Raw genomic sequence first — 27,409 nt, 5'->3', positions numbered from 1 at the left:
ATCTCTGATAAAAGGTACACCTGTTGTTGATCTACAAGAATGTATGTTGTACCAGTTTTCAGATGTATGATGTGCTATCTAGAAATTTAAAACATGTTATTTGGTCTACATTATGCACATTATCTGTTGTATACCTAGCTAAGACTATGCCAAATACCACTAGAAATGTTACTACTCCATAGTTTGTACAGGTAATGGTATGAAATTAAGACCTGCTGTGGTTGAAATTACAGCATACACCTGTTAATAACTCATGCACAATCAAGTCAAAAACTGGGGAGGGGGGAGAAACTGGGCTGTTAAATGGCTTTATAATCACTTTATAATGTGCTTTTTCAAAGGAAGCTGCTCATTACTGTGTGTAAATTACTTTTATTTTCAATATGCCAAACAACTGAACTGGTTTCAAGAACCTTCACATGAACGTGAAAACATTTGTGTATTACATGACTGAATTTTGTGGCTGTTGATTAGTCTGGTGTGCTGCTTATTAAGGTAGAGTAGTGTTCAAAGAATGGAGTCTACAAAGCATCAAAAGCAGATTAACTGTTGATAAACCACAAAACAGGATTATTTTCTTTTTAAAAACTTGTGACATTTATTATGTGTAATAATCGTCTAAGTCAAACTAAATCTTTGTACTTTTCAGTTAGTAAAATATTGATGCAGTGATTTCATTGTAAGTAACAGTAAAACTTCTCATTCCTGGTGATTTCTCTTTAAGTACCATTTTGAAAATTTTATTAGACTCGTTTCTCCACAATGAACTGTTTCTTTGAAACAAAGCTCTTTATTTCACAAAGTATTCCTTTCGCTAAGTTGCCTTGCTATATTTGAGCATATTTATGACTGAGTAGCGACATTTCAGAGTTTTAGTTACCAAATGTGATCGTGATTTTCCTCAAGTTCAACAAATATGGGTCTTTTATTGAAAAAATTCTAGCTTAAAAAATGGGATCCATGAATGACCCCATGTTATAAGTGGGTTCGTGAGTTATCTGGGTGTGCGAGTTATCGAGGAAGAGGTATAGTGATTTCTTCCATCTGTTTGTTTATGGTATTAACTCACTATGGGAATACAACAAAATCAGTAAAAGGTGCCTTAAAACCCAAATAGCTGCAATAAAATTTCACATGGATTGCCACTAGATTGAGTAGATGTCCACTAGGCTTAGGGAACATCTTTCAGACATAATAGACATTCGCTATTCATAATGGACACTTTATCTGGTCACCAAGTCCACATTCACCAGATAGAGCAATCTTGATACACGTATCCATGAATAGGCAGATCACTCTTTAGAGTTTTTGAGGCATCAGTTTTAATATGCAAAAGACAAACACAATAGACTCCCTTGTCGAGCCTGCCTTTCTATAAGCTATAAAGTAAAAACACTTTAACACTGAGCTTAATTTTGGATGTAAACAGACAGATGGACATGCACACATATGCCATATTAAGCTTCTGTCAATGTAGGCTTGACAGCAAAAGATAAACAGTTACAACCATACTTACCTTAACCCTTTCTCCACCTATTTCAACAGTTTTGATCATGAAATCTACACCTATTGTTGCTGCTTGCCCAGGTGGAAATAAACCCTAATAAAACAAAAAAAATTTAAAAAGTTATGAAACAATTTAAAATATACAGGTATTCTTGTGTGAACTAAATTCCTAGATCTGAGAATGCTACATGTACATGTACAACTAACCAAAATTAAAAACATTACTTTCCTCACAGACGTCTGAACTTCAAGATATTTACTTTAATACAATGTGATATGCTCTCTGAATGTTTAATAATTAAGAAAGTTTACCTAAAAGGTAACCAACATGGTTTAAATGAATAACTCTTAGTCTGCCATTACTGCCCTTCAGCCTAAAGAATAAGCAAATCATCCAATTTTTGAAAATTATATTAGACTGGAATCCTAGTCTTACTACTGGAGATATATATGGTACTGGACAACCATATTTCCATGTATACACATTTTGCAGTTACCTGAGTAAATCTCCGCACAAGGCAAGTTTTACCAACACCAGCATCTCCAATTAGTACAATTTTAAACAAATATTTGTAATCCTCCATCTTGTCCACACCAAACAGTCAAAATCCTGGAAAATAAATTTGTATTAAGGTTTAAACATCTGTGAATATAGTAAATGAAATAAAACATTAATAAGGCCTCAAAAGGAAAGATTTTTGTTATACATATTGTAATTTTGTTGCCATCATGTTTACTATTATAGCTGATTGACCATTAACCCTATCCCAAGTAAGTTAACAACTATTACTGCCCTCTTTCTGCAAGTTATGCTTTGATAACAACATAAACTTGCATTTCAAAACATAAACTTGTGTACATAGCAATTTGTGTTTTAAGAAAAGAATCAGTAACAAGAATATTTTAACTTCCGCGTGTACATTATTTTCTTCATAAAAATCTGTTTGGAACTGTAAGTGAAACTGTCATTGGGAAATAAAGGATATAACTGAGTCTGGGAAGTACAGCTTTACTAGATTTTCTCTTTTCGTAAACCAATGGGCAAATATATTCAGGAAAATATACAATTCATATAAAGCAGTCTAAATATTACATTACTGAAGACTTAGATTTAAATATTATTATGTAGGTCAGAAACATACGGGACAATGCTATGTTGTGGGATTTGAGAGATGCTGTAAGGTCGCGGTTGTAATCTGAGTTTACTCAATTTTGTGAAAATATGAAGAAAACAAACCATTGCCTAACATTACCCCAAATAAGTAGACCAATATTAAAAACCTTATATTTGCAATCCTATCAATGGACTCTTGTAACGAAGTGATTGGTTACATTAAGAAAACCCCTCTTTCTAAAAATAGGCATTTTGCATGTTGGCTGTGTTGACTCGGTTGAAAAGGCATTTAGTTCATTCATATAGTGACTTTAATTATTCAGTGTGTTGCCTATGAACAGTTACGGTATAAAGTTTTATTGGCAACAAAGAAATTAGGACAAACATTATGATCTGAAAGATGTGTGCATTTGCTCTCTTGTACATGGTACAGGGGTTGTTTCAAACAAGTTTAGAAATGTTTTCAACGGTCATATTATAGTGAACTTTTAACACGCAGAAAGAAACATTCTTGATGAAGGATAGTTGATGAAGCATTTGCACTAACTGGAAAATTACAATACTGTAATCTAGTTACTCCGATAAAATTCATCACAATGTATAGTTTCTGTTCTCTTCAAAGTCATATTGCCAAAATACATTGCATATGAATATGACAGTTTCTAACCATGCACCAATATGTTTATTATATAGACAGAACTCAGAAATTTTCTACTTGAAAATAAAGGATTGCTTAACTTATTAACTTAACCTCTTTTACGCGTCAGGAGGTATCCTACTCCCTAGCTATGTTGCATCAAGGTCATTTAAGATGCACTAAAGTGGGTGGTATTATAAAAAGGAAGACAGATGTAGTTCTACAATGATACCAAATAATCGGAACCTTCTAGTTGTACATGTACTACAAAATACAGAGGGAAAAACATATCTTTTTGGACCAGGTTTGTTTCCACACAAAAATGTGCCCGTTGTCAGAATCGGACTTTGTGTTCAGACTTTAGACATTTGGGCCTCAGATTTAAGACAGACTGGTCTGAACTGCACACAGACAGTAGAACCTTTACAAAATGTAGGATAAGATGGGGATTTGGAATTGTGAAAAAAAGAACCACTTTTACCCTTCTGCTCATACATGAGCAAAATAGCCAATGCAAAACTATGCTTCTAATGCAACTATACATTAGGTTAACCAGAAATCTTTTGGAAGTCAATTTATTAGGATCTATTCAGAAATAGCCCCCAAAATGTGCTTCCTACTCGCATTTCAGACGAAAATGACAAAAACCTTTAGGGGTTCAAGAGTTAAAACCAATGTTAAATACAAATGTGCATACTGGGAAATAGAGTGCATGATTCAAATAAGAGAATGAAAACAACATACACACACATGCATATATATATATATTGTATCTTGCTTTGCTCCTGCTTCTCCCAGTTCAACTCTCACTTCTCTCTGTTCTGCCCAAAAGGAGAAGTACCTTCTCCCTAAAATTCAAGTCTAACTTGACCCCTGATATACGCACACAAATTACTGAAGATTCCAAAATACTGGGTTGGTCTACTGATGTTCAATACTCATATATTAGTTGTCTCCCATTATAAAACTGCGTATCATCTCTGCAGTGAGAATGCTGCTGCGTAACAAGTCTTTCTCCAAGTCACCCTAACCATATGTTTCCAGCTTGCATTACTCCAGGTCACCCGATGATTGCTCCAGGTCACCAAACAATCATTCCAGCTCATTCATTTTAAACAATTTGATGTGCCATACAATGTTCACAATACACTTCTTCAAGTGTAAATGTGATGATAATGCCCAGTCATTGTCAGTTTGTCCAATGGAAAGTACAGCTTGAATTTTACCAAGTTTACTGACCCAGTCCAACTACTTCACATTTCTCAAGTCTGCGATCTTGCCACAGCACATATAGCAGTATCTTTCTTTTTGGGCTTAACCAGGGATCAAGTTAACTGGCAAAGTCATTTAAGTGAGTGATTAAGCCGCCTAAGAAATGTAAATTTCACCTTCTTCTGTTAAGAAAGCAAAAAAAGAACTTCTCCCTGTGATATCTTAGATGAACATTCAGTGACCAAACTTAAAGACTCTTGAGATGCTCGCTCCCCATCTCCAGATAGTTCCAGCAAAGTGTTATAGCTCAAGGCAAATGTAGGCATGCATCAAGCCTAGCTGGTATTGATATCAGTTGTTTTGACAAACTCTTGGGCATTCAGAGGCATGTGTTTTAACAGCTGATTGACCAAAATCCTTTCCTGAGCAATTTAGCAACTGCATCCAATTTCCACAAGTTATCAGTTGAAGATACAAACTTAATTCTGTTATGAAATTTAAACAACTCAACTTGCCAAGTCAAAGCAACCACTATTTTAATGCATGTGACCAAAACAAACCTCGTTCAATCCAAGACATGTTGGCGAATCTTTTACACTTGTTAACTGATTTCAAGAATGAGACACATCCTGGACAGCATTAAAACAGTCTTGGATTTAACCCTTTAAGGAAAGGTACAATTAGGATAATCTCTATTCTTCAGTAAATATTGTACGTTGTAATATATCAGTGAACATATCTTTCTATGTATACTTTTCTCCAATATGTCTTAAAATAAATGACTTCTTTTGAGATGCTTTGAAAATTTATCCATTATTGAATACATCTGACATAATTACATTAAGACACAAAAATAGTGCTAGTTGTGGCTGACTTACCAAGGGGTGAGGAATCCTATATATATTAAAAACAAAAGACATCAAGGAAATAAAAAAAATGAAGTCCTCAGAAAAATCTGATAGCCAGATGACCAGGCCCCCTCTAATTTTAGACTGGGCCCGACCTATATTTTAAGTGCCCATCAAAAACATTTTTTAATTTGCCTGAGGAAACTTTGATCACACTGATGAAAGGTGGAAATGTTTTTCAAGATGCTTACATACCTGCGACACAGCATGGCACAATCTAAATCAGATCACCGCTGTCCTATGTGAAATTGAGATCTAATTTTAATCAAACTGAAGCATGGCGTGTCATGATAAAAATACTATTTTGTACTCCCAAAACCCCCTGACATAGTTGTGTTTTGAGAAAATCAATAATCTTTAAACAAAAAACAAAAAACCCACTGCTTTCAGTATAACCCCATTACATGTAGTATGCACAAATGGTAAACAGTCATGATTGAAGCTGATGTAAAACTATCCCTTAGGCAGTTTAAATAGCAACAATTAATGGCAAAGAGGTCAGGTATAAACCACCATTTCATATATTTCTAACTGGCTGACAATAACTAGTGAGATGTGCTTGAAGGCTGCAGTGGGTGAGCACAATGTGCTAATTTGCATAGGTAGGATCAGGAAGTGGAACAACCCATTATAGGTAAATCAAAGAGATGCTAGATGCATGTACAAGAACAAAAGTTGTTACCTATCACTGCCTTGAATGAGAATGTTTAAGCCATATGTATTATATTTTTTCAACAGCGGCAATGTTGCTTTTAGCATGTACATAGCAAAGCATGATCATTTCACTTGTCGCATTAATGTTCAACTTCAAGTGTAATTCATTTTTTTAAGCCAATTAGCAATTAGCTATCAGCGAAGCCCAACGAAAATAAATTTCAGAACTCTTGGTTGATGGAGTTTTATTTTGTGAAGAAAGGCAGACAAAAAAAGTGTTCCTTGTAGAAATACAAAATAATGGCACTCCGGTGTTGGAAATCCAAATTAAACTTGTAAGCAATATCTTTCCAAAATTTCTGTGTGAGCACTCCTCAAAATATTTCTAGAGAAAAAAGAATGGTTCCTTTTGAAATCCAACTGATCTGAAGAAAATTATAACTTAAAATCTGGCTACAACAAAATAACTTGACATCAGTATAAAAAGCCCCAAACTGAGAAATCTCTCTCTATACATCTCTATTAAAACTAAAAAATCGTAGTAATGGAAAAACCAGACATGCAAAATCAAAGGGGGGGTCATGTGATTGTGTTTATTTCACGTACACCAAAAATGACCCTGATGAAAACCAATAATTTTCTCTCAAAAAAAAAGGAAGGTTGTTTACATCTTAAAGCCAAAGCCCCATCATGACCTTGACAACAACCAATCAGTTTAAAATAAAAATAGAACTTTGTTTACTAATTTTGAATCAAGGTCAGCATCCAGACCAACACCTAGTGTTTATGAAAAGAATGATTCAGGTCAACCAATTGTCTGGAAAAATATCATCTCCTGTGAATAAATTTACATTATAATAGCATATAATAGAATAAAAAAAATTAAAACTGACCAACAATTAAATCAAAATAAATATGAATTAAATCAGATATACGTACCAAGCACTGATGAACAAAACATTGTCATTTTATTCAACAGTATATGATTTCTAAACATATCGACAGGGGGTACAAAAACACTGGTAACTTGCTGGCATTTCAAATCAATTGGGAGTTTCTTTAGTAACACATGCTGGGGTCCCCAAAGTGGCCGAGTGGTCAAAAAGCTAAATGTTATGGGTTAGAGTCTCAACCTCAGCCAATGCATACATGCCAACCGCTGGCGAGGAAAAAGTGCAATCCAATGGACAAAAAGAGTAATCTGAGCAGAAAAAAAAGAGTAATACACATATAACATGATAAAATTCAATGAATGTATTTACAAAAATCATTTATTTACCCCTCTGATCTTTTAACATCAGCTACTCTTAAAGTCTTCATATGTAGCACTTTTAGCTTGAAAAGCAATAGATTCTCAAAACACTTTGTACCAGTTGAGATTACGAATGTTTTGCACACCAGCAGAGCACCAAGTGCTGTGTTGCTGAGCCTGGATCTGAATTCAGTTTTATTTCTGTTAACAATGCTGAACAATCTCTCACAGTCAGCATTAGAATGGTAAAGAACCAATATTCCTTGACAAAAATGAGGAAATTTATATCTTCCAGTTATTGGGTCTTTTAGCTGAAAAATAAGGTGCCATTGCTCATCAAATCTGTCTGCATAAAGTACATTGTCAGGTGGAATGCCAACTTGACACTTTAAGAGTTCTTCTAATTTATTGGCAGCCTTTCCTGCAGCAAGATGCATTAAATGACAGGGATAACATGATATGTACACTGATGGAGACATTTTTCAAAATATAGAATGCAACTCCTTTTTAAATTCTAGTCATCACTGATGCATATCAGCTGAAAACCTCATACAGTCCTGCCAACTTATGTTTATTCAAAGCATTATCAAGCAAACCAAAAATGTTTTCTCCAGTGGAATCTATTGTTAATTCTGGAAATGAACGAAGGGCACTCTGACTTTGCCCTTTTCATTGTCAAAGTCTCTTACGCACACTGGGTACAACGTTTTGTCAGCATAATCAATACTCCTGTCTGCTGCAATATTAAACGACCCAATTTTCATGGCTTCTGAAATTTTAAGTGAAGTATTTTCTGCTAAACACCTAACAATATTACATAATTTTGTTCTTGCACATGCATATTTTCTGCAATTTTGGAATCAAGAAACATTAGTTTAAACAAAGGACCAACGTAGTCTTCTAACGCTATGGCGCTAGGGGTAGTTCGTGCTGTATTGAGAACTCGGTAAATAATGACTCTGCATTTATAAAATTTGTGTTCACAATTGAGTTCTGCTTTAAAAAAGAAGTTGTCTTTGTTTTAACACCATGACCAATTTTAAATCATTTTCCCACAGCCTGCAATGGGTGTAAAGCTGCCTAGAATAGAATGCTGTATTATGTAATTCATGTATTCATCTTTGAATTGGTTTCTCATATTTTTCTAATTTATCTGTGAAATTATTTGAAAAACATTTTTGCTCTAACGCAATTACATAAACTATAATTAATCTGATGACTTTTAGCGCCAAATACCTACAGACTGGTTCTGCAAAGGATATGAATTAGAACAAAGAATCTGTGAGCAAAGATTAAAAATTAGAAAAACCAGTCTGTTCTCTCCCAACTAAGCCATACATCAGCTATAAATGGAAACCATGGTCAAAAGTTTGAAAGTAGAAACCAGATGTTTCTTGGAAAAAGGGCAGCTGTATAACAGTAATAGAACAATACTGTTAGGAAAGTGCATGCAAGTCTATGGCCAAACAAGCACGCTCTTATGTCATAGTTACATAGCTGTCTTATAGAATACAGTATGTGGGATTAATGGATGTTAATAAAATTTGAGAAAACAAATTATTAATTCTTTTGGGAGGGGGATATACCGAAAATGTGTAATCCAAATATGCTTATGCATAATTTTGTGGAAAAAAGCATAATGATTACACCAAAAGCTTAATAGTTGGCATGTATGCCAATGTGGGTATGTGAGAAAGCTAGCCAGTAGCTTCTTGTGGCTTGGTTATTTCTGGGGTTTTTCCACTGGTTCTTCCTCCACCATTGATATTGGCCGCCATGTATAGCCCAACTTGCACTGAAAAATGGCGTAAAACCCTGCAACAACAACAACAGTAACACATCCATATATGTGTGGGCAAATATGTTCTGAAGCCAACAGATGCGATATAGTTCACTTTCTTTTATAATCTCAATAATTCTGTAAATTTTAGAGTTACACCACTTTTAACACATGTATATAAAAGTCCCTCCTTTCTATTTGTTCAATTTGTCTCAGAAATGTTAAAACATTGCAAATATTGGACGCAGGCGATATGGTTGTTACTGAAAGAATAGTGAGCAGTCTGTTGTTTAGATCTAGAACTTCCGTTTAGATTGAAACGCCACTAAGTTGAAAGTGTTAGCCCCCCACCCCCCCGCTACAATCATGTCAGAAACAATATGTTGATATATGAAATGAGAACGTTTTGTGCATTTTGATTAAGATGATGCTTTTTAATTTTTAAAATAGGTAGGGGCGTACACCGGGACGTGCTAACCAAACTTTCAAGCTGCCTAAATAACTTGAATTATATGTTTGGTACGCGAAGTTATTAAATATCCTCAATTGATTCAACATACTAAACTTGATAATCTATGTTATGCTATATGTGCCCCCAAATCCTAGTTACATATCTGCCAAACGAAGAATATATTCCGTATGTCTGCAGTGTAGCATAATGAATAACATTGTTTACCGTAAATAATTAAGAATCAAAAGATTTTACGCTACAAAATCAACTAAAATTTGCTTCATATTAAGTTCAAAATCTTCTCAGTATGCTGTGAATCGTCGTAGGTCTATTTCAGTAAATAGAAGTTAAAGACGCATGAAATAGCTGGCTAGCAGACAGCCAACAGGAAATAAATAAGAGGAAGTTGACTGGTTTCAAGTTATATGACAAAATAGTTTGAATAAAAACAGAAACTCATTCCGAACAGTTATTTGAATCCATGCCCTTTTTTAAAAGTTTACTTTTAGTTCAAAGAAAGAAAAAGGTATTTTTTTAATACTTCTCATCCAAATTAAAATTAAAAGCTTATTTTACTAAATGAAACACTCAGGACTTACACAGGATTTTTTGAGTGGAAAAAAAAAGAAAAGAGAATGATGTCATTAATTTCAACGCTGAGTGGATGATATTTATAACCAGCGCCTTTCAACCAATCAATTATGTAGTGACGTCACGTACTGGCTTGTTGTCACGCGACCTTCAGTTATCCTCCATGTTGATTGACGAAATAAGGAAAGTTTGGAAGAAAAAAATAATCATAGAAAATTATGATTTACAAAGACTGATTTAGCGTTAGCATTTCGCTGACTTTGTAAACAAACCTATCACCAAACAACGGCAAAATGGCAACACCAGAAGAGGCCATAGTAGAGTATACGAACGCCCTAGAAGAGCTAAATATGAACAGCAAACCGCAGATAAACTTCTTGACCATGCTGGCTGAAGATCACGAACAATACGCGCCTGAGATTGTTCGCGTCATTGAGGCGCATATTCAGAAGGTTTTATTTGGTTTATTTTATCTTTTTCCATGAGAGTATTTTGAAACATTATACAGTAATTACCCACAGGGACCTGAGGTTATTTTGTTTAGATAGGTATTCTGTATTTGTACCACGGTAATGATTTAATCCTTTTCATTTTTATTGAAAATAACGGGTTTGGTTGTGTTTAGTATGAGCTATCACGTTCATTTTGATTATTATTTGAAATGCGAGTCATATGGTCATGGTGGTGGGTGTGCAGTATCAAATAGTAATTAGTGTCTTTATGCAGTGGCTCTCGTATTTGTTGCTTACATTTAAACTATCAGTCACACGTACGATATAAAAAGATAAATGTGGACACTTTTTGCATGACCTATTTAAGAAATGACGCAGATATTTCAAGTTAAATTTCACGTAGTGCAATTACTAATGTTTAGCTCAGACATTCGACTTGTATGTCTATCCAAAGTTTGGCTTGCTATCCGACTTTTAAGGAATCTCAAACCATTTCCCACACTACTGCACATGGCCATGATCGTGCCTGCTTATAGTATATAGGTATTTACAATATATTATTTTCGTGATGGGTGTCATTTTTTATAATTTAGTTCAGTATACCTTTAAGTGGTAAGTACTCGCTTAATTTGGATTTGTATACATCCATATTCCTTTGGATAGTCATTATTTAAATGTCCCAAGACCTGCATATGGCAAAATCAATGTTAAAGTACGTAGACATTTTTGGACAGAATTAGCTTAAAGGTGTGGTCCAGTACAATTCAGATTGAATATGGCTCCCTATGATGACAGTGAAAGCTACACATATTGATACTATAATGAGCAAGAGTAACTCGCTGAATTGGATGCTGCCCTCACCTTGGTTAAAGGAAAATGACATGCCTATTTTCAGTTTGCCCATTGAGAAGGCACTAGTCCATGTGGATCACTGCTCTTGCATGTTAAGCAGCGCGATCTGGTCATGTTGAGCGGTAGCGTGGGGAAATGGTGTGACATTACTTAAAAGCAATGATCATAAGCCAAACTGTACGTATGCATACAAATTTGAATGCCTGAGCTAAACATTGGTACCAAATTTATTACGCTTAGCAAAATGTGGCTTGAAATAACCAGCATTGATTCTTAAAAAGGTCGTGTAGAAAGAAGATGGTGTCCTGCCTTGTATGGCTGATAGTTAATTTGTAAGGAACAATAAGCCTCTGTGGTTGCACATACCTTAAAAGGGGCAACCATGTCATTTTTGGGTGGTGGTGAATGTAATTAAATAATCGTCATAAAATAGCTGACGAAATTAGTCTTGAACTGACTTGCAGAAAAAAGGCCTTTATTATAGTGAGAGAGAAAACATGCCTCTACCTGTAAATGAAATGGTCAGAGATGTTAATTATTCAGTTTATTTCTCTGCTGTTTGATCCAGTATTCGTTGCAAGTTCATTATTTATTCACATCACTGTTCCAGGACACATTTTTGAACAGGCCAGCCAAGGAATGTGACCCAGGATAGAATTGGTTTACTGTCCAGCCACCATTGTAAAATTCATAGCTATTAACATGGATGCTTTTGTTTAAAAGTTTTCCACCCCGTTTTTGATATATTTTTTTACTTTGATACCTCAGTCAACGAATACTAATATATTCAGTTAATGTCTATTCAGTTCTTATTAACTTCCTCCAGAAAATGATAGCTAAGGATTTTTACTGTAGTGACCAGTGACAAAAGGGGTCCAGAAAAGAACAGACTGGTTTAATTGGTACAATACAAGGTAGTATCTTCTATTATGATATCACAGTGCAACCTTCTCTCCATGGCACGTAAATGACTTTCCAACTGAATCTGGAAGAATGAAGATCCAACTAATGTGAATAATCACCATCTAAACAAATTTGTAATGAAGTCTTCTTTTTTATGGACCCATTACTGAAATAGTACATGACCCGTACAATACATGACCATTATGACTTGCACTTTAATTTGAGAAGTCACATTGACAGATGCATATTAGGGGATTAGAGGTGACCAGAGTATAGTTCGGACAAAACGTTTATTAATTTTTAAAACTCAATAGGTTTTCAGGATTAGGCCATTTTGCTTAACATTTGTAATAAAAGGTTTACTCATTGCAGGTTTGGTAAAATAAAACACTACATATGTAACTATCATATTCGGTCAACCTGTTTTTCAAAATATTTAAAAAGAATGCAAAGCAATTTATAAATGTTTTCATTATTGTTGGGTGTAACAAATCTGGTTGCTTGCTCTTGGACTTTTGTCTGTTTCAAACTGGAATACATTTGCCTAATGATCCTGGACTAGTCCTTAAAATTTTAATTCTGTATGTTTTAGGTGAGGATGATGCGCAGTGTCTTAATAGGGCTTAAGTTTTTGAAGTTGCATAGCTGCACATTTCTTCCATTTAGATCACTAGTAATTGCAGTTTCCCAAATGTTTTGTTTGTTTGAGATTTTCTTTCAAGAAGTCATTTAAAAGGAGTATGAAAGTGGTTTTACAAGTAATTTAGTATTTACTGACACCAGTCGGTTTCTTCACCATGTAAGTTGATACATAATATGCGGCATCCAGTCCCATAAGCAGTCATAAGTGCATAAATAAATTCACAATATCTGACATTATATTCCTCAAGTTATTTATTCAACCCCATTGTGCCCCTCCAAAAAAAAAAGATACACAGTAAAAGCAAGATTCATTACACGAGAAAGCAGTTTTTCTCTAATAATAAAAAGCAGTTAAACAAACTAAAGATTTTTCTGTAGCATTATAGGATAATACTCCTTAGATTTTGACTTTACAACAAGGCCTTCATCAAAGTAATGATTTCTGGAATGTGGAGTCCACTAGAAGCCTGGAAACAAGAGTTAAGGAACACCACCTGTACGCCAAGAGAGAACTCCATACTGTAGTTGGTGAACATTGCAAAGAATTGGGTCATTCTGTTTCCGAAATAACATCAGAGTATTCCATAGAGAAATTAATACCCTGGGAAGGAAAATGAGAAGTTGTTGAAATCGTGGAAGGGTGAACCAGTGTTGAACTATGATTCCAGATTGGAACTTAAGCTGTTGCACGGATGGATTTTGTCACATGATCAGCATTTCACTATTATGTTATTCCTCTGATTAAGGCCTTTTGATGACGTTGAAAGCTAGGGAGATAATCACCTATTATGCTATGGAAAGGCGTCTTTTCTTGTTTGCATCGACTGTTAATGGCTGTAGCATACAGTAATATTAATTCTAGATAATAAAGGCATTTTAGTGTTGGTAATATTTTGATAAATACAAACATTTATATGGGGGGGGGGGTCATTCCACGTGTATCCTCAGGTTTTGAGGTTTGGAATTTAAATTTGAACCATTTAGGACATGTGGGAATTTCATCCTGTAGCTTTTTGGTGCATTCATGTAGTCTGGAGCAACAGCCTCTTAGTCTCAATTACCCTTGATTTGCCCGTCACAATTGTCTACATAGTGCATTCTCCATTACAAATTGATTTTTACAGTTTGCACCTCACTAACAATAATGCAATTGTGCAGAATCAATATGAACTTGCAGAGCTAACAAATCACTGATGTTACGCTTGGAGAGGCACAACTGATTCAAGGTTAGATTGTTTTTAGATCTTTGACTTGATAGAAGAAGTTGACGTTGGATTAATGAGATCCCACCAGTGGCTGGACAAAAAGTGCATCTTTAAAGGCCATTTGTAAGCTTAAAAGCCCAGCCACAGGAAAACTTGAGCTTGAACTTTTTGGCAGGCTGAGCCACATTCTGATCATATAGAAAACACAAATTCTTTGCAAAATAAAGTGATATAAAGGGAAATATCAATCATCACCAGTAATATTTCTTGTGAAGGAAACTAAAAATGGTTGTGGCTGTTATATAAAAAAGTATTGCACTGAACTATGAGATGTACACCATTTACTTATTCATTGAATTGTAAAAAAAAAATTTTTAGAGTATATTTTCTTCTTGGCCTTTTTGCTCAGCAATGACTTGCCAGCAGTAATCATTCAGACCTTCTGACTCCCATTAAACAGAATTCAGAGGAGGAGAATAAATCTACAAAAGTTGTAAGAAATCTTGAGCATTACTTTGTTTCATGAATAAGAAACAACCCCAGCTTTGAATCTCTTGAGAACTCCATTTGAAGCACATTAATTTTCTGTCATATGATTACAATTAATTGGCAAGCTAAACATTAATTTATATTTGAGCATTTACATTTTCACGGGTGGCCGAGTGGTCTAATGCGCTCTCCATTATGAATCACTGCTATCTCCTCTCTCTGCGTGGGCTCGAGTCTCAGATTCGGCTAATGTGAGTGTGAGAAGGCTTGCCAGTAGCTTCTAGTGGGTCGGTGGTTCTTTCCAGGGTTTTCTCGGGTTCTTCCTCCACCATTAATACTGGCCGCCATGTATAGCCTATTGTGTGCTGAGAAATGGCGTTAAACCCTACCACCACATTTTCACACACTTTCGAACAGGCACGTAGATGTACAGCTTGTACATTCTGTTATAGGATGTACATTCACTACTTGTTCAACTCACTGCAGATATTCAGAATGTATGAAAATTGTGCACCATACCTACAAACCCAACCTTTTAAATGCCAACCACCTGAAGAAAATAACCCTTTTTTGGAAGTTGGTGACAATACATTTTCCAGTTCCAAAATAAACTCTACATATTTTTCTGTGCATATGTTCAGTTGTTATCAGCAATGTGAATGCTTTTGAACACTTAGCATTATTTGCCGGAGTTGCTCTTGAGTCCTGGTTCAGGTTAGTTGCCTGGTATAACACAGTAGTATCAGTAAATAATTGATGGGCACACATTCTCTATTAAGAGGCAGAGATGGGTAGTGGTAAGTTGGTGTTTTTTTGAGCGAGATTGGTATTTTCTTGTGATGTTATTGAATTTTTCTGGTTTGTCTCGTGTTTGCAGTTTAATGAACACTCCAAGATGTATTTCTTAGCACTTTACCAAATTAATGCTGTAAGAATGTTTTTTCCAGTGCTTTTGTGTCTCAATTCCATCCCGCATGCATCATTCATTTTCATGTGTGAAAATTATTGAAGGGCCAGAATCTATTCTAGACATGTTTCACTGCTACTTCTGTAATGATTTGATTGACTGTCGGTCACTTCAATGACCGATTTTCTAGTACTTGGGCTAGAAGTATGACAGTGCCCCCTTTGAAACCTGGAGGATTTGTTCTTCAATAGCAGACTGGCAGCCCTCATGATTTTACATCAAGGCATACTTAAATGGCCCTTAAATTATGGACATGTGTAGCAGCAGCAAAAATACTCTATTTGCTATCAGATCCAGGTGTTTGGATGACTGTTTCTCCAGAATAGGATTGGGGGCAATGTCAAAAACTCACACTATCCAGCTTCCCTTATTTATGCAAAATGACCGGGCAATTTTTTTTATATCTAGGATGCAATCAACCTTGTAAAAACGAAGAAGAAAGGAACAGCGAGTTGTAATTATTTCATCTTGTGTTACTTGGATTTGAGCCTATTTTGGCGGGATAGACGACTGCAGCAAGCACACATTAATATAAGAACATGGAAATTATTAAGTTGAAGTCTTGCATAAAGGCATAGGGATTGGAACTGCAATTCATGAAACTGAACTGGATGCCATTGTGGCTGAAGTGTCCATTACAAATCTTTTATTTTCGTAATAGTGCCATCACTGCATTAGCCAATTCTTTTAAACATTTCAGATGCAGGATTCACAAGATTGTAGCAGCACATGCTATTTTGTTTCAACTTGCTGACAGTTCTAATTTGCACAAGGTAGGGTACAGTGGATTGTGCATCTGCAGTGTGGAATATGTTATAATGCTTCTGTTACCCATCAAACATAGATATAAGCCAACCTAGTTAAAAACTAGTGGCTGTTTGAAATTTGTAAGTTGCCAAACGTAGCTAGTCTTTGGTTTTGAATAAGAATCAAAATTGATGCTTGATTACAAAAATGATTTAAAGAAGCATTCTAATAGTACAACTAGATCTGTCCGATACATTTATGACCTTTGCCTTCATTTTCTTCTGATGATGATTGGTCATAAATTGGAGTGTGTACTGTAATCTTTTAATCAATCCAACTATGAAGTAAGTTTTAATGCAGTAATTACTGGAAGTAGGAGTGAAATAGTTGACATCTTTTATTGATTCAGACCTTGCAAGCATAGTATTTATGTACTTTTAAAGGTAATGGTGTTGTGCATGTGTTCTTGCATGGAGTTTCTATATATATAAAAAAAATAACCAATCTACCAACATTGGGATAGTCTCGTACCTCTTATTTTATTTATATATAGAGTACCGATATCGATAAAGATTGTAACCACAGGTCCCTGTGAATTTATCTTCTGTCAGTGACAGAATCTATAAATCTTCAGTATGTTTTGACCTTATGTTAGAAATTTAAGCATTTTTTGCTAAGTAACTGCCATTCTATTTTCACTTTCCCAATTCATTCTTTTTATCTAACTTGTTCTGAAAGATGGAAGTAATTTAAAATTTGAGGTCCATTTTATGTCAATTTACACAGATAATCTGCTAGAGTGCAGTGAAATTTATTGATTTCTTGACTCAAATATTTAGCATGGTTCATCAGGTCCAAAAATCTCGTAAAATTTGTTCCTTTATTATATTTTTCATATATAAAAGTTTTGAGAGATTAATCTGAAAAGTTTCATTGTGGTTATGGTAAAATTGTAATGTTTTTTTTTTTTTCAGCCAGTATAATTGTGTTATTTTGTTTATTTGGTATGTGTAAATAAAGATTGACATTAATTCTTGTGTAGTTTTTTTTTTTACTCTTGTTCGCACCATGCAAACTGAAATGTCACTGATAAGGTAACCCCAAGGTTCTCCTCAGCCATTTAGTCATGGTGGTGCCATTATGCATTACATACCTGAAAGCCTGTTGATACCAAGTCTGATAATATAAATTTACATAATTTTCAGATGTATAGTTAGCTGAACATTCCTGATAGTGCACGCCACAAGGACCAGTATTTTCTTGCAAACTATTAAACTATTCAAAGAACTTGTTTTGAAAAAAAAAAAACAGTTGTATTGGAGGAAACTAGAATCAGTCTTGTCTGAGTTTCTCGTAGTGGCACCATGCCCATGACTTTTTCCTGTGGAAAACCTTGAACCTGATTTAAAAAAAATACTTTTTGATGAAGAATACACCTGTTGACACTGATACCTCTGTCAGTCTTTTCTAATCTGTCTTCATTTCTTAACACACAAAGAATAAGAGCCTTACTTAAATATGGAGGGGAATACTTGTTTTTATTTTTCACATTTATTAGGCTTTTCATGTACCATGTACTTGTTTTTTCTAATGATATTGTTTGTTTTACGTTTAAGATAAGGCAGTATACGACACAAAAACTGTCTCTTGAGTTACATGATAAATATGTCAACCAAGCAGAATCAGATTTGAGAAACTGTTCCAAATGCCTGAAAAGTCGACCCTCTGCATTTTAGTTGACAAACTTATATAAATTGTTTTTTGGTTAACATATGCTTGGTATTTATTAAATAGGCTCTTGCATGGCTAAGAATCAAGTTGCTTTTGGAACAAAACTCATCCAAACATTACAGAGAAGGCTGGCTTTTTTATACCCGACTATGATTTAACTGAGATGCAGTATAGACATGAAAGCGGTCTGCTTGGATAAGACTAATAAAAGTATTGCAGTGTCATTACAGCATTGTTTGCGTTCAACACAAAGTTAAATCATTTCTTCTATTTATTGAAATTTGCTAATTCTGCAAGACTTTGTGCAGTCTATTGGAAAGACTAAGATGATGAGCGCTCAGATCTGGTTGCGTCTCTGGATTAAATAGAATTTATATTCTAACATGGATTACTAATCTACTTTAACTGACATTATCATTTTAACCAGTTTCTAGACTACTCCATCTTCCATACAAACCATGACCACAGTGTTGCCTGATATTGCTATTCTGTGCAAATAAGGCTTTGAAACAGCATAGGTGAAGTGAGACAGTTCATAATTTAAATTAAAATATATGTATTTCATAGATGGCTAATACAGATTCATTATACTCCTGATTGAAATCATTTGCGATGCTTTGCTGCGACCACATTTTTAGTCCACCAACAATTGAAGCTACATGAGCTCATGTTATGGTTTGTTAACAGTTGCTGTCTTTCACTTCTCAAACTGCACAAAACTAATTTCAGCCAAACGATGTATCCTGGCACAAATGACTTCAAAATTTGTAAAGAATTATACTGATTTATCATCAAATATGGCCAGTTACTAAAAAGTAGAAATGCTTTAAAATGATTTTTCCACGACCACAGAACAGAATTTGATCAAAATTTAACATAAAGCATCCTGACAGGATGATCATTTTTACAGATGATGTCAACCTGTTGTCGTAAAAAAAATATGTAAAAAAATCTGTCCATCCATCAACATTAGTTATTTACAGCTTCTCTGAAATGTCCTGACCAGTTTGAACCAGTCTTGGCATAGACTATCCTGGCATAGTCTTTTCAAGCTTGTACAAATGTTGATCTGCTTTCAGTTATGGTGACCTGTTAAAAATATATAAATGCTTAATTCTTCCAAAAATAAATTGACAGAGCTCTATGTATGAAAATCGTTACGCAAATAATGTTGATCTACAATCAGATGTCGCCAGTGCCAATCCGAGTTTGGACAGCATTAACACAAAGCACACTTGCACAAGTGCATTTCAATATTGGATAAATGTTTCTGCTGTGTGATCAAATATGGATGAAGATGCAAAACTACAGAAACCTAAGAACATTCATTTTCATATGGAAATAACATGAGAGAATTTAATCCCAAAAAAATTCATTTTGGCTGAGAATTCTTGGCCAGCTACTCTTGCTTATGGCTACTAGGGAGCTATCAGAATATTAATGTTGTGTTTTAGAGAGCAAGACGAAAGAACGTTTGTATCCCAGCTTTCTCTCACTCTTTCTATCTCATCTTGGCAACATAGCGTACTACTGGGAAAGAAAACAGGAATTGGAATTCATCATTGCTGGACAAAGTTTGTTTCACATTCTTAACACAGCAATACATGCCGAGGTAGAATGTGTTCAGCAAGAAGCATAAATGAAAGATTGACATTTTCATGGAAACCAAACCTTCCGTAACATTCAATTAGTTATGTGAATAACCTTGTACATTAATCCAGACATCAGTATTATATTAAATGTGATGATTGTGATTAGATAATCAATTACCTGCAGAGCACTTTCTATATAAGAAAAAGTGCAACCCTTGTGGTTTGACATTTAGACTGTTGTGGTAAGGGATGTAAGATGACTGACTGTTTATTCTAGCCTACATGCATTTGGGCAGGACGTGTTTCACTACAATTTCCAGTAAATCCAGCTGGAACAGATCAAGCCAAATTAAACTGAGTTTCCCATGGAATGGACTGACTTAATAGTTAAGTACCAGTAATGTCATCTTCATGCCTTCAGCGACTGACCACCTAATTTTGTGTGTGACGTGATCTGTGGTTCACTTTAAACCAGGATTTTAAAAAATTCTTTTCTTTGAAGGTTAAAAACAATTAAACTAGTAAGATTGATTATTTTTCTTGAACAAACATCAGAACAAGAACATTGAATGGCTAAAAATAAGCCTTAACTTTAATTACTAGCTTTTATGTTGGGAAATGGGCCCGAGTTATAGTGACATACAGGTACCACTTTTTTGGCAGCAGCATCAGCGATATCATTTTTTGTTTCACTAAAGCATTTGAAAGTTGCAGCTCGTAAATATTAGTTGTATCTGTCAAGTTACATGAGGCAAGCTTTATGAAGCTGCTGCATAAAGAAATAAAAAAATTGCTTTATGGTACCATTGTTACAATTCTCATTGCTGTAAATGTACAATTTTCATAAAAATAAGTTGTCAACAACTACCATTTGTTTCCTATCATATAAGAAGTGTGAAAAAGTGTAAATTTATACAGAAATTTCACCCCGGCAGAGTCGTACCAAAGACTTACAAAAATGGTACTAACAGCAGCCTCACTTGGTGCTCAGCATTAAGAGGTTAGTGTTAGGATTGGTCGGCCTGGTGTCAGGATAATGTGACTGCGTGGGACATCATGCTACATATCTGTGGCATGATGCCCCAGTGCTAGACATCACTTTAAACTGCCACATTGCAGACATCGTATTGATATGACTGAAAAATTGTTAAAGCTATGTTAAAAATCCAAATCACAAACACACACACATACAGAAAAAAAAGGTTCGGTGGGGGGTGGGGGGAGTGTCATTAGATTTTTGTTCTAAATAAGGAGTAAATGCCTAGCAAGGTTAAATCCATTTCATAATACATTTGAGTCAGAAGAAGTGTTATTTCTTGGTTCAGATGAAAACATTAGAGTTTGAGGGAGAAAAAGGCATGAATATTTTTTTGGGGAATGCGTATTTATTTAAGGTATTGGTAAATATTAAATAAAAATGTATTTTGGACAGATACAAAACCCTTCTTGAAGCTGTTGAAAATTTGATTCTGTGACTTAGAAGGAAAAAAAAACAGCACAAGTTTATGTTTTTGACCTATGATCCACCTTGATGCTGTGAATGATTAGCTTTTATTGGTCTGGCTTGCCCTTTAAGGGGGCAAACACGAATCTCCACTGACTTGCCATCTACAACATCTGAAATGCTGGTTCTTGCACAGATTTAGTAGCTTTTTGGAGTTTAATGGCCACCAGAGTGCATATGTCTGTTGCCAGGCTTATTATCTCAAAATGACACTGCTGTTGTTACAAATTGGGATGCAAATTGTGCTCGACGTGAATGCAAAACAAACTATCTCGGAAAAGAACTTTACAAAATAAATATATCAAAGTCCAGAAAAAGGAAAATGCATATAGATCCAAGAATTATATAGCGAGATACAAAAGTACATGGGTATCCGTTATCAGCAATTGAAAACAAATGTTACTTTTCCCAAGGCTAATCAGATCTAGATTCCTAGCTGTCAAGCATAATGTTGGCTAATATGACATGAAGGAACTACTACAGTTGCACAGTGTTTAGATGTACTGTGTGTTGATTGATGAAATTAAAGTAATAGAGCAGCAACAAATTTTTTAAATTATGTAATAATTGTTCAGGATATGTATTTTAAAAAAAACAAGCACCACATTGCGTTAATTGGTTCTGGGTGGTTGTATTGTCGTCTCTTTGGTGGATGAGGTCATGCTGAACTCAGTTATACCCTTGGGTAATTTCTGCACATATTTATATATATACTTTTTTCTGAAATAAAATTATTTAATTCATTGGTAGTCTTCACAGTTGAATAATGTCTTGCCGAGTCACTTTCCAGTGAAACGATAACCTAATAGCAGTCTCTGTAATAATTCAAGTTGGCAATCCATTGGTACAGATTCAGTTAGGGTCTAATTAAACTTGTATGACAAGGTGTTGGCAAGATTCATGGGTGAAAACTTTAAATTGCACTGCATTAGCCTTGGGAATGTTCATTCCGTATTAAAATTAGAATGAAGTGCTTTCAGGAATGTGTGATCTTAGCTCGCCAAGAAAACTGATAGGAAGTACAAGGTCACAACTTCAAGCCATATTTTCAATGTGTTTCATCCCTAAATGTTGAAGTGTACATTTTTTTCAGACTAAGAAGGTGACTTCACAGTCAAAAAGGTATTATAGTTGATTTTTCACTGCCTAGTTTGAACATAACCATGAATGATTGTTGTAATTGTTAAATATTCTAGTTAAAACTAAACTATTTATTGTTTACAAATATTGACATAAATTCTTCATATGTTATATCTGTGATTGTGTAAAAAAAATTGATGATGATGGGTCGAACTGATGTATTTTTGTTATGGCACAGTGGTAACTTGGTTGAGTGTTGGACTTGCAATCCAAGTATGTCAAGTTCAATACTTGCCAAAGCCAGGCTGGGTCAGCTGCCTTGTGTCCAGTGGAATGGCACATGGCTGCAGATTTCTGGGCATGATAGTTGGTATGTTGAATTTGACATAATACCCAACCAACAATACGAGTGTCTCAGTTTTGAAAGTTCATTAAGTCAAATCCTACCATTCTGTGTCTAGTGGTAAGGCCCATTACAACAATTCACTTGGCACTGAATAATCAGCTTGTTTTGCATTACCATGAAACGCAAACTAAATCCTTATTCCCATGGGATTAGGATGTAGGCTCTACCCATTATGCCCTCCAGCATGACATAGGAGTTGACTAATTGGGGAAACCTTTATGCCTGGTGAAGCATCTGTGATTTTTCAGCTGAAAAGGTCTGGTACCTTTAAAAATGTATGGTTTACATCAAAATATTTTATGTATTTAGGGTTCTTAATCTTTTTTGGTTTGTATGCCTTTGTGTCCCTATCTCCTGGGGGGAGGGTCTACAGTTAAATTTTTAAAAAATTGCAACGAGTCGCATTGTCACGTCTTTGACCAAACTCAATACATACTTTTGTGGGACATGTTTTGCAGGTTAGGACCCCAGGTTATAATCTGCAAGGTGGATGTTGGGGTATTCCATTAGCCATGGAATTTTCTATTGTTATGTATGTCATAGCTTTAAAAGAATGAACATTTTGCAGGTAAAAGAAACCTATACTACTATTTATGATTGGCTAATTATTTCTTCGTGGTGATGCATTTTGTATTTATGAAATTTCTAATGCTTATGAGTAAATTAACTTGATTCTGTAATTTTGGTACCTAATTTAAAATGTGTATACAAAGATATTGATTCAACAAAAAGAACATGTCTCCATAATTTCTGTTCAGCTAAAAAGCTAAATTTTGAAATGTTAAGTACATTGAGCACTTTTCTTTGTACTTTTGTAATGACTTTTTATTTTCTTCACTTTTCAGTTTCTACAGCTGGAGTAGACAGCATGATTGATGTAATGTTGAGCTGTGACTGTATGAAGAAGGATGCAGTTTAACACAAGTTTCCACTTTTTCAGGAAGACTTGCTATTTCTCTATAATCAATGTTTTCATTTTCTCATTGCCAGGTGAAGCCAAATGCAAAGTTACCAGCGATTTACCTGATAGACTCGATCGTAAAGAACCTCCCCCACTCCTCGTACAAGTCTTTGTTAATGAAGAATATAGTTCATACCTTTACCTCAGTCTTTGAAAAGGTTAGGATAAGTATGACTAAGGGAAATAAAACATTGTATTTTTCTTTGGAAAGGGGTATACAGCTATTGTTCACCAATAAAAGATTCTCTAAGAAATGTATTTTAGTCGGTCGTACCAAGCTGTTACATAAAAGTCGATTACAGCTGAATTGTTTGAAGAATTTCAAAGTTAGTGGATGTTCATTTTTTGCACTCTCTCTTTTCCTCCCTGCTATTTTTCTCTCACAATACACACAAGCATACATACATACACAATGTACTGAATTGTCATTTTGGAATGTTTACAAGTTCTAACTTTACAAAGCCAGTCTTTTCTAAAATGATGTCTAAAAATTAGAAAATGTTCTATATCAACACAGAAGGAAGATAGTTTTAAGACTTGAAGCCATCCTAGATTCAGTTCCACACTAAAACTGATGTTGACATGTACAAATGGATTCACGATGTGATTCTGATGCATGATGAATGGGGTACAAAAGATGTTTCTCAAATCCATCTTAGTTCTTAAATAAAAGGTTGCACAGATCTGCCGAATTTACCTTGTCAGATGCTGGAGACAAGCTTGCTCCAATAAATTGAACCTATAAAAAAAAAAATCTTTGGAAATTTGTTTTGTTTTATGTTGTGTCATCATTAATTGAAGCAGTGTCATTGATTATTTAACAGTAAATCAAAACCATACATTACCCAATACTTTAACATAAATATAACATTCTGTGTATGTGCTGCATTTTCTGGGCAGTAAATGACCACATGCTACATAATGAACTTGAATGACCCAAGATATGGTGTTGACAAAAAAATTCGGCCTGCAGAAATAATTCACTAAAAATTAATAATAAAAAAATGGACATCAGTTTTTGGAGAGAAAAAAATCCCATGTTCTTGTAAGGAAAATCATACAACTATTGCATTATTAATATGAAGTATTTACAAGTATTTGCTTTGGATGTCCTTGGTTTTAATGGTTTCAGTTAATTCGTTTTACTAACGGTATAATACACACCAGAGGACCCCCGAGCATGTAAATGGTGGAGAAAAACATTCTAGAGAAATTTACAGTACCTTGGGAGAAGTGTAGATATCAGAAGTTGTGTATAACTAATGTGAAATAGAATGTCATTCATTGCATGATGATTAGATACAACAGAAGTCTCCTTTTGAAGAAGTAATCTGGATGCTATTTTCATGCAGAGCTTGGAATGTGTGGACATCTGTTCTTTCGTCTTTATAGAGTTCATTCTATGCAGTCCGATGATACTATTGAGCTACAGAAAGACTTGTTTTTTTTTAAACTGGACATTGTGATAATAGTGTGCACATTCGGATATGAAAAGAAAAGATGGCTGAAATGGAACATTTGAATAGAAGCTTTAGTCTGCCTGTTTTGAAGAAAATGCATGACTCCTATTTGAGAACAGAAACTGTACATGAAGCAACGAGTGAGAACTGAAGCTTTACTTCAAGAACCATCTAGTATTACCACATCATGACTTAGAAGAGGAACCAGTGTGAAACGTCAAGAGTGCTGCATGTTTTTAAGAAAAGGACAATATATTATTTAATTTAAATAATTAATATGACTGATGTCATGGTAAATTCAGCAGATAACAGTGCAACCGAAAGCTTTTCAAGGCTGCAGATGAAGCAGGAGAAAATGAGATGCATAATTATTACTTAAAATTATTTTTTTAAAACTCTTTAATGACTCATTTTGGTTTTGTTGGTAAATGTTCATACCATTTAACAAGGTTGATAACGATCAGTTTGTGACATCCTTCTGTCCATCTGTTGCTTATTTTATTTATGTGTACTAAAAAATTTCACCATCTACAATTACACAACTTTCTGGATGGCTTACAGTTTAGGTAATAGAGAATCCTGTAAATTGCAGGGTCAAAAGGTTATTGTCGCAATGACTTGAAGAAAATGGTTTCTGCACTGTTCTGCAGCACATACTTTCAGTGGGAGTCGGTCATGGTCACTAACTCGACAAATAAGATGGCTTTTGCACAGTAAAATGAATGTTTCAGACTTTGTCCAAAACTTTGTGGCTGGCTTGCAATTGGAGCAATGAAAATTCCTTTGATTTTGGGTTCAGAGGTCATGGCACTGGTTGAAATAAGAATGTGTTTTTTGCAAAATAACATTAGTTCTGTGCAAGAGATCTTGAAAAATAAATTAAATGTGGTGCAGAGGCTGAAGAATAAGCATTTTTTTGGCCCAAAGATCACTGTCACTGACTGAAAGCATAAATGGTTTCTACATAATGACATTACTTGTACACCATAGATACAAGCCAAGTTTTGTGCATGGGTTGCACTTGGCAGCAGAAGTCTCTTGTGTCTTGTGAACTGTGAGTTACGGTCTCTAACTGAAAGATGCAAAGGTTTAGCCACAAGTCAAATATTTAAGTTTACCAAAGCTTCTGGATGACTATCTTGAAAGAAAGAAGTCTTGATTTTAAGGTCAATGTCACTTAAAGAAGAAAAATGGTATTTAGTTAGCTATGCCATAAGGCTAAATGAACCTATGTTATGATGAAGTGGCCATTAACAGTTGGCAATTTGAACTTTTAAAACAGCTGCCAGAACAATTTTATTCAAACTTGGGCACGGAGCAACCTTACATGAAGGCTTGTAAAGTTCGTACAGCATATTTCAATCTACCATCAAATGTTGCCACCATCACTCAAATATTTAAAAGACACGTTTTCCAAAATCCTTGAAAATGTTCAAATTTGACAGCACATGGCATGGAGACCATTTAAATACACTACAGAAAATACCATCATTAGTTTTAAACAAAGATTTTGGTGTCCTAGCTTGATCACATTCAAAAGTCTGCCAGCCAATATGGCTATTATTTCTAAAATGGTCCATAACATTTACATAACTTAATCCATGAAAAGAGATAGCTAACCAAAATTTGAACCATCATGCCATACAAACTTTTCAGTATTTGACCAATGATTCTGATGTGCAATCAAAGATGGGTGAAAATATAAAGAGCAAAGTCCATGACCATAGTTTGTGGCTTTCTTGCTTAAAGGTTTACGAAGAAGAGTAATCGTACGAGAACATTGTGATTTGTATACAAAAGAATAGCCCCAAAACGACGTACATCAACTAAAGGTCCAGATCATGTAGACCCTTCATAAATGATTGCCAGGCAGAGTCAACTATATGCTCTGCTAGTACCTACTAAACATAAGGTGGGTTATTTAATGTACTTTTTATGCATATATTTGGGAACTTCTATTTTGCCAGATCTTTAAAAGTTGTTAAATTATTACAGAGCCTACATGAATTCACAGCATCTAATGTGAACAATTCCTTTCTTGATCTGGTACCCTTTTATAAAATGATGCTAATCACAAATTGGATTTTAAACTGTTTTTATACCAGCTTCTCAAATATATCTTGTGATTTTGCAAATGCATTGATAAAAAACAACACATTTTCATTGTACATTCTTGTGGAGCACACAAACAAGCCAGGGAGGATACATAATGTATGGTCCAAAACATTTAAATATGCCTGCGTCTGTTTACAAATTTGATTGAGGAAATAAGAATAACCTTGGTGCACACCTTTTTTTTTTTTTTTTTTTCCC

The 27,409-nt window shown here is 34.8% G+C and overlaps 2 protein-coding genes across 3 annotated transcripts in view; one reads left to right on the top strand and one right to left on the bottom strand.

Moving 5' to 3' along the window:
* The window catches only part of LOC149796758 (ras-related protein Rab-30-like), a 32,898-nt gene extending 23,010 nt beyond the window's left edge, over positions 1–9,888 (bottom strand). The window contains exons 1-3 of the mRNA XM_089961414.1: positions 9,740–9,888; positions 2,004–2,116; positions 1,517–1,600 (exon numbers count right to left, since the gene is read on the bottom strand). Coding sequence (XP_089817540.1) covers positions 1,517–1,600; positions 2,004–2,090 — 171 coding nt within the window. The 5' untranslated portion in view covers positions 2,091–2,116; positions 9,740–9,888. The remainder of the gene's footprint in view (positions 1–1,516; positions 1,601–2,003; positions 2,117–9,739) is intronic.
* Positions 9,889–10,228: 340 nt separating this feature from the next.
* LOC149796757 (uncharacterized) overlaps positions 10,229–27,409 on the top strand; it is a 57,149-nt gene continuing 39,968 nt past the window's right edge. Inside the window, exons 1-2 of one of the 2 annotated variants that reach the window (XM_089961411.1) lie at positions 10,229–10,557; positions 23,666–23,794. In XM_089961411.1, coding sequence (XP_089817537.1) covers positions 10,399–10,557; positions 23,666–23,794 — 288 coding nt within the window. In that variant the 5' untranslated portion in view covers positions 10,229–10,398. Of the gene's footprint in view, positions 10,558–23,520; positions 23,795–27,409 lie in introns of both variants that reach the window. The other variant, XM_089961412.1, reaches the window with a different exon arrangement.

The sequence above is a fragment of the Sinohyriopsis cumingii genome, chromosome 6 (assembly GCF_028554795.1).
Source record: "Sinohyriopsis cumingii isolate HCF-2022 chromosome 6, ASM2855479v2, whole genome shotgun sequence".
NCBI classification, from domain to species: Eukaryota; Metazoa; Mollusca; class Bivalvia; order Unionida; family Unionidae; genus Sinohyriopsis; species Sinohyriopsis cumingii.
This window is presented reverse-complemented; position numbering and strand designations above follow the sequence as displayed.